Genomic DNA, 8,673 nt, shown 5'->3' on the forward strand with positions numbered 1-8,673 from the left:
TTTTAAAATTACTAATTCTATCACAAATCAATTCTGTCTGGAGGTTTCTCCACCACTGAAGCTCACCTAACTTCATACCAGGTAAGAATGGCAGATTTCCTTCCCTAAAAAAAGACATAAGTGAACCAGATGGGTTTTTACAATAATCGATAGCTGTTACATGTCACCATTAGTCCAGTTCTCTAATCCATATTTCTTTTAAAAACTGAAATTAAATTTTACTCTCTGCCATGGTGGAATTCGAAGCCATGTCGCAAGAAGGTTGGCTAGTCCATTGACATGATCTATACTCCAGTGTTAACTCTAAGGAAATTAGCCATTCTTACCTTGTCTGACCCACCGTACTGTGGTTGATTCTTAATTGCCCTCTGGGCAAGAAATGTGGGCATTGCCTTCCCTGAGCAAGTTATTCATCTCAAGGACGATGAGGAATGGGCGGCAAATCCTGGCCTTGCCAGTGATACCCTCATCACAAAGAACAAAATTAGTATCAGAACCTTGAGCCATCAAAAAAAAAACAAACAAACTGGGAAAGTGCAATAATGGAAAGGCTAACATAATATTCTTACATTACTGACAGCTTTATCAACATTAGAAATGCATTTATTAGTGTTTGTGATACAATACATTCAATCTACATCTTATACAAAATTACATAATAAATACACACACTGACTGCCTAAAGAGTTATGTATTGTCATCAAATTGGTATGATCTCGGTTAAAATTTGGTAGATAAAGAATTAAGGGGTGGAGTAGGCTATGGCACTGTTTTGAATTTTGTGTTTAGGCGCATGGACCATAAATCTCTTCCAGTTTTCTAACTTCCTAGGAAGGTTATATATAAACTGTTCTAATTCCACTTACATCAGTGTCAGGCTAACTAATTGAGTCCATCAATAGCAAGGATTCTCATTGATAAAGAGCATATAAAAATTCATTTACAAGATTATAACGTACACTGAAAAATTCCCCTTGGTTGTACTCCGAAATCCCATGCTGAGCTCCTAAACTTATTCAATCCCATCAATTTGTGGGTGTGGAAAAGTATGACAGTTACATATATGCATCATTACACGTCGTAAACTAAGTCAAGCTATAACTGAACTAAACATTTCGTACCCTATAAAGAAAAGAACTGTGGATGCTGGAAATCTGAAACAAAACTAGAAACAGCAGAAGAAATTTAGCATGTCCGGCAGCATCTATGGAGAGAAATTAGAGTCAACATTTTGGGTCCAGTGACCCTTAAACATTGATTCTGCTTTCTCTCCATAGATGCTGGTGGACCTGCTGAGGTTCTCCAGCTGTTCTGTTTTTGTTTCAGATTTATCACCTTAAACTGGTTTCAGCTGATGAATTTCAGCAGTGTTTTCTTCTAATTTAAAATTTTCTGCTTCCCACTGATTTTTGTTTTAAAATATTACAAATAGTAGCACAAGCACGTTTAAAAAAAATGCATAATTATTGGCGAGATCGTGTTGGATTAGCATCCACCATCAGACATCACAGCAAAATAGCTTACTTTTCACGCTTCCATTATTCGTAAATGAACTTTTCACCATTCGACACTGAGTCTTTAAATGTCTTACTTAAAACACTTTCATAATGTGGATAAATTGGCTGCCATGTAGTACAAACTTATCCCATTACAGATGATGCAACACAGGTTACATAAAGAAGAAGTATTGTGATACAGGGTCAGTTGATGTGAAAATTTCTTATATTTGGGGTTACTCTCCTTCAGCTTGATATAGGCCTCTCTGTTGGTTGACAATCCAATATCCTTCCCCAGCCCACAGCTCTGTTCAATCAGATGCATGTCAGCCATGATTTCAGAAGTTATCTTACCAAACCATTGTGCATTGAGCCCAGCAACAGTCACACAGATGAAAAGAACAATAATCTGTAAAAGAAATTGCATGTAATCATTTTGAATTACCATTCACTGACTGCATGATATAGATCATTCAGATGTAATACAATGTCTTCGAAGCTGCCAATTTGTTGATCAAATTTAAGGCAGATTTCTACTGTGGGCTAAATATAATCCAGAATTAGCAGAAGGCTCTCAAAATGCATTTCATTTAGAACTCCAGGAAGACAATGAAAACAGCAAATTGAACAAGTTATACCATCTTCTTGACATTTTAATATAAATTTAAAACAGTCTAAAAGAATGCTCGTGAGCATGCTTGTAAGTGTTTGAATTCATGATATAAGCATTGGTATCAGGGACCAGATAAGAAACCAACTCTATATTCTTTAACACAGTAAAGAGCTGGAAGAACACAGCAAGCCAGGCAGCATCACAGTAGCAGGAAAGTTGACATTTTGAGTCGGGACCCTTCTTCAGAAATGGGAGGGGGGAGCAGGGAGCTTAGAAATAAATAGAGAGGTGGGGTAGGGCTGGGGAGGTAGGTGGGATGACGATAGGTGAGTGCATGTAGGGAGTGGTGGGGATTGGTCAGTGGCATGGGAGGAGCCAATCCCCACCGCTGTCTACCTGCACTCACCTATCATCATCCCACCTACCTTCCCCAGCCCCACTCCTCCTCTCTATTTATTTCTGAGCTCCGTTCCCCCACCCCACTACAATTTCTGAAGAAGGGTCCCGACCCAAAACGTCAAATTTCCAGTTCCTCTGATGCTGCCTGGCTTGCTGTGTTCTTCCAGCTCCATACTGTGTTACCTCTGACTCCAGCATCTGCAGTTCTTGCTTTCTCTATATTTTTAAATTTAGGTTACTGCTTTCAGCACAAAATAGATGCTATAACTCATTTTGTAGCCTGACAATCACCTATGTTAGAGCCTCCTCTCCTAGCCTTCCTGAGGTGCTGTAGCAGTAAAATGTGACACAGTGCTTTGATGGACTAACACACTATACCTAGCAATACCATGGTGGATTCTAATTCAGAGGATATTCCTTGATTTCTGGAAGTGTATTCTACTACTATTCAACATCCCCTTGAGAGTTCAAGCAGTTATCAATGATTCCCGAGTTTCTTTATATGATGACAAAGGTACCAGATAGCACCAAATGCGTGACATCCGCATCATAAAACAATGAGCCATACCGAGCTCACCCCAGCTATACAACTGCAGGAGGGTGCCCACAAAGACAACAAAACAAAATGTAGCACGTTGCATTGTTACTCAAAGCAGCAGAGCCTGTGACAAAGTTAACAAGAGCTTTACCATAATCCATACAGATCTGGAAAAACAGAAAACAGTAGCTTTGATAGGGCTACATCCCACCCAGAGTGATGGACCATTAACTTCAACATGATTCTACTGTCCAATTGCAAGCACTGTGAATGATACCTGAAATGTCTCTTCTTCAGTTAACAACTCACTGGGATGATACATGGCAAAAATAGTTAAATTAAAGAAGGCACAGGCAGATCCAAGGTGAAAGTAGTATGGAAAAAGTCTGCTCTGAATGAAGCCAAACGTATGTCTCGTGAGATTACTGCCCATGATCAGACCTACGGAACAAACAAAACAGGATTAAGAACTTCTGAATAAATTATTGATGAGGAGAGCAATACAAAATCAAACATAGGTTGTACTGCACAGAGGAAACTTGAATAAATAAAAAAAAAACTATCATAAAAAATCAGTCTTTGGCCATTAACATTGGTTATTGCTCACTACTGTATTTATCATATGTGTTTGCAGTTCTGTATGAAATCCCTTACCTTACTCAAATTATATTTTGCAAAGCTGTAAATCGTAATTATGGATGGCTAATCAGGTAGTTTTGCAGAAGCAATAACTTAATTACAAAAATATTCTGCAGGACTGCAGGTTTTCTGATGCCAATATTAACCTGGGTGAGGGATAATTATTTATTAATGTAAATATCTATGTTAATACTACCATATTTATCAGACTTGAGTCTTAAGCACAGCAGTTTTCACATGCAGTGCCTGGGGAAGCCTGCAATGGAAACGTAAGTGGAAACAAAAACATTCTTGGCAAGGAAGTTTAATGGGATGGATAGGAAGGTAAAGGACACAATCAAATCAGCCATGATTTTACCAAATGACAGAACAGGTCAAATAGTCCTAATTTGTATGTCTGAATTTGTGTGTACTAGATACGTATGAATACATACATCTGCATAACATATGGAAAGGATAAAGGACAATCTATGTAACAGAATCACTACAAAACAATTACTTTTTGAGTTTCAATACATCAGATAGATTCTAGAATCTTTTTCTGCAGTCCCTCATTTCCCATTCCAATGGGTGACTCGTGACTCAGCTTTTTCTATAATCACCTCAATTTTACTATACAGTATTGGAAAATGTTGGAGTAATTAGATCAATATTCAAGTTTGCCTGCACCTACAGTGCAAAAGGCTGGCCTGAAAAATTTTGACTGGAAATTCTCTTCCCATTCTAAATTGGCTATGGGCACAGGAAAAGAAGATAGAGACTGACCTGCTGTATACTGCTCAAGATAGGAAAATCTGGTAAGAAGAAAGTAGATCTGAAAGGACTGCACAGAGTCAATAAATGAATAATATACAGAGGTAAAGAGGCAGGGAGATATAGGGAGGGAATTCAAGAACATGGGTGCTTACCACTAATAGTGAACAAAAGGACTTTGAGATACAGAAAAGGAGGAACACAGAGCAGAACCATACAAGGCAAGTTCCACTGTGTTGGTCAACCTCCAATGTTCTAGTCAATTGTGTCTAAGCATAAAGAGATGTTGAGCAGGAAAAAAAAGCAATAACGTTCAACAATTACAGAGAATATTATTCATGACTTTGAACAGATGAAGAATGGCAGCTTATTTAAGTGGAGCATCTGTTCTGGGATAAGTAGTGATTGTGGGTAGTTAGATGGGCTACAGTAATTTGACAAGCTGAATCTGAAGAGGTGGGGTGCTTTTGTGAGCTGTGATCGTGAGGTTACATATGTAAATTATTATTTTTTGCATTCCAATGCTGAATCACATTATATCTCAAAGGCATTGGAAAGAATACCAAAAGTTATAATTTCTTCCATCACAGAAGTTGCATTTCTTTATACTTTAACATTTCTTTCCCACACAGTATAATTAATGAAATACTGGGTACAGTTTTAGGACAAATAATGAGAAGTACACATCTCAAAGCACTTGCAAACCACTTTTTCTTGTACATCCCTGGTATGGCTACTGGATTTCATGATCAAAACAAATTTGATTACAGAATGAGATCCACAACTTGAACAAATCCTGAAATCTTTGAATCTGTAATAAAGAAGAATTTAATTTTTCAAGTCAATTTGATGCAGTGGCTTTGATCACACATCTTTATTGATACACAGAATTGCGTGAACACCTTTGAAAAATGAATTGTCATGCTTTTGTTAGATAGGAGATGTCAGAAAATATTGGAAGCTATTCAACAGCTTTCTAATTATGTTCTATTGCCTGGAACAAATGTATGCTATGGGAGCATGTTCATTGTGACATGTTTGAACCCATTAATACTTGTTTCTGCTCCCTATAATTTAACTACCAATAGCAATAGTTCAAGATAAGAGTCAATTACAGGGGAGGCAATGGTATTATGGTAATGTCACTGGAATAGTAATCCATAATTCCAAGTCAATATTCTGGGTCAAGGGTTTGAATTCCACTATGGCAGATGGTGAAATCTGAATTCAATAATAATAAAATCTAGAATAAAAAGCTAGCCTAATGGTGACCATTAATCAACCACTGTTGATTAATGTAAAAACTCTTCCAGTTAACTCATGCCCTTTAGGGAAGGAAATCTGCCATCCTTAACTGGCCTGGCCGACATGCAAATTCAGATCCATGGCAATGTGGCTGATTCTTAACTGCCCTCTGGGCAATTAGGATGGGCAATAAAGGCTGTCCAAGCCAATGCTGCACTTGTCCCAAGTAAGAATTTTAAAAAGTAACGAAAGGAGACACTTACGTGATATAAATGTGACCCATATCTGCATTCCCCAGAAGGTGGAGAGGAACATAAGGTGCAGAAGCTTAGCTAATGTTGTAGGTTCTCCTTCAGTAGACATGGTAATTGGCACAGATGACATCATAACCAAGGAAGGCAGAAATCCTGCACCAAGTTAGAGTAGACATGAGGGGGAAGTGAAATATAGAAAGAAAGTTAAACTAAGCTCAAAAATGATCATCTCTGACCCAACTTGTGATTTGCAAACATATATTATGTCTAAAGTTCTTGAATATTTTTATACTGAGTATTATGTCTTTTGCTAAATATATGTGACCTCCAGCATAAATTCCAGAAAAAAACCCAAATATCTTTTAAATTATTAAAGATTTTGAATCAGGTAGACACAGAGAAAGTGATTTCTCTTATGGAGAATGGTAAAACTGAAAGGTATCAATTTGGGAATTCGGAAGAAACACCATCCAGACTGGTGAAAATTGTGTAGCTTGCTACTACGAGCTGAATATTTAAATATATTTGACTGAAAAGTGAATAAACTAATGAGAGAGCTGGAATAGATCTATGAGGTGAGAAGGAGGTATGAATGGAGTCTAAATCCTATCCACCACCTACAAGGCATAAGTCAGAAGTGTAATGGATTATGCCCGACTTGCCTGGATGGGTGCAGCTCCAACAACACACAAGAAGCTTGATACTATCCAGGACAAAGCAACCCACTTGCCTGGCACCACATCTACAAACATCTACTCCTTCCACCACAGAACCTCAGTAACAACAATGTGTACTATCTACAAGATGCACTGCAAATATTCACCAAGGTTTCTTATTCAGTACCTTCCAACCCCAAGACTGCTACAAGGAAAAGGGCAGCAGATTCATGTGCAACCATCAGCTGCAAGATCTTGTCCAAACTATTCACCATCCTGACTTGGAAATATATCATCATTCCTTCAGTGTCACTGGGTCAAAATCCTGGAATTCCTTCTTAACAGCATTATGGGTGTAGCTCCACCAGATGGGCTGCCATGGTTCCAGGCAGCAGCTCACCACCATCTTCTCAAGGGCAACCAGGGATGGACATTAAAATGCTTGGCCAAAACAACACAGCCCACAACCCATCAGTGAATTAAAAAACATGGTTCTATCTGTTGCAAAATATACATTCGATATTCAATGATAGCTTTCCGTGCTGCTCTGTAGACATTTCCATTGTGGTTACTATTTCTTTCTCAGTATTTGTTAACACTTGGCAGCATTATTAAGATCCATTAAATTGATTGATCCTGCCAGAAGTGGTGCACCCTAGATGCAAATCCATCTTCGCAACCTTGCTGTCCTTATTCATTCTGATCTAAACTTCCAACATGTTATCCATCAGCAAGCTTCAACTTCACGACACCAAATCCCTCTGTCCCTACTTCTTTGGGATTACTGAGGCGCTCAACCTCTGTTGGTTCGGAGCACAGATTTACGTAGTAACGTCTTGAGTTCCTCCACCATAGATTCCAACTCATCTATACAGCGCGCCACGTTTCGCTCATTGAGTTCCGCCGGGAAGTCATTGACTTGCAAGTTTAACTCTAACTGTCTTCACAGATACCACCTGGCCATGCTAACCGTTACTAGCATTTTCTGTTTTAAAACCGAAAACAGAGCGCTGCTTGCTCACTATTAAATAGATGATTTTCTTCTGCGTGACAGAACTCCAGTCTTATTTCTTGCTTTTAGTTTCTCTATCTCCTCTCCTATGTTCAATCCAAGTTTCTTATCTTTCAGCTCGGAGATATAAAAAAAGATAGCTAGACAATAAATTTTTAGTAGATTCTGCTAGGCTTACCGTGCATTTGCAGAATTTTCAGCTTGCCTTTAAAAGGCAGATCAAAGTTGATCGTAATAGGAGCAGGAAAGCTGACGTTTCGGGTCGAGACCCTTCAGAAATTTCTGAAGAAGGGTCTCGACCCGAAACGTCAGCCTCCCTGCTCCTCTGATGCTGCTTGGCCTGCTGTGTTCATCCAGCTCTACACCGTGTTATCTCAGATTCTCCAGCATCGGCAGTTCCTACTATCTCTCAAAGTTGATCAGCTCAGTTTTAAACTCTGGTGAACTATCAACATTAAATAGATTTGAAAAATGACCTTGGGTTGAGAATGTTTGTAGATGTGCGCTCGTTAGGGGCGGGGGTGGGGTGGTGGGAGGTAAAAGTTCGATAGCCAATGGGAACTCTGTGAGGATAATCCATTTTTTGAGACTGTCGCAGGCGTCATTAACCAAAACTGCGGAGTTTAACAAAATTACAACGATCAAATAACATATTTCCATACTCTTCTGTTTTAAACAATCAGATATAACTCCAAGGTCTCAGGTATAGCATTTAAATCAGATTAAAATTCAGATTAAACACTGAGACGTCGCTTTTCGTTGAGACGAGAAGTCACATTTTGAAACTGTGTTTGTATTCCCAAAACACGTTCTTTACGATAAGGAATGAAAAGAACTTTGCAGTTACATTTGTTGTCTCCTCTTCCAGGAAAACTGCAGGGATGGGGTTGGGAAAGAAATGCATAAGACTTACCCTCCGATCATTAACTCCCGGGCTGGGTTAGGATACAGCCTGCTTTACTACACTCTCGCTGTATCAATCCCCTCCCCCAGCCGCTATCCTCATTGGCTCTGGTCATCACCCAGCTGTTTTGTGGGGGGCGAACGTGTCAATCAATTGCATGCGGC

General features: G+C 39.0%; 1 protein-coding gene across 2 annotated transcripts; it reads right to left on the reverse strand.

Moving 5' to 3' along the window:
- Positions 1-585: 585 nt before the first annotated feature.
- Positions 586-8,609, reverse strand: si:ch211-121a2.4 (transmembrane protein 205). 2 transcript variants are annotated; one of them, XM_048601697.1, is made up of 4 exons: positions 8,519-8,609; positions 5,947-6,090; positions 3,324-3,487; positions 586-1,905 (listed from the first exon to the last, which is right to left on the reverse strand). In XM_048601697.1, exons 2-4 carry the CDS (start codon positions 6,068-6,070, stop codon positions 1,603-1,605), a joined length of 591 nt encoding a protein of 196 aa, XP_048457654.1. In that variant the 5' UTR covers positions 6,071-6,090; positions 8,519-8,609; the 3' UTR covers positions 586-1,602. The 2 variants fall into 2 exon arrangements, with proteins under 2 accessions (XP_048457654.1, XP_048457653.1); XM_048601696.1 differs by lacking the exon at positions 8,519-8,609 and adding an exon at positions 5,140-5,249 and having other exon boundaries at positions 5,947-6,062.
- Positions 8,610-8,673: the final 64 nt, after the last annotated feature.

This window comes from Rhincodon typus, chromosome 10 (assembly GCF_021869965.1).
Source record: "Rhincodon typus isolate 14 chromosome 10, sRhiTyp1.1, whole genome shotgun sequence".
NCBI classification, from domain to species: Eukaryota; Metazoa; Chordata; class Chondrichthyes; order Orectolobiformes; family Rhincodontidae; genus Rhincodon; species Rhincodon typus.

Coding starts and splice junctions, on each gene's coding strand:
- si:ch211-121a2.4 (XM_048601696.1), bottom strand. CDS start 5,966: ATGGGTCACATTTATATCAC. Junction 5,250..5,946: donor ATGGGTCACATTTATATCAC/GTAAGTGTCTCC, acceptor TCTTTATTACAG/ATTCAAAGATTTCAGGATTT. Junction 3,488..5,139: donor TGTACAAGAAAAAGTGGTTT/GCAAGTGCTTTG, acceptor TTTGTTCCGTAG/GTCTGATCATGGGCAGTAAT.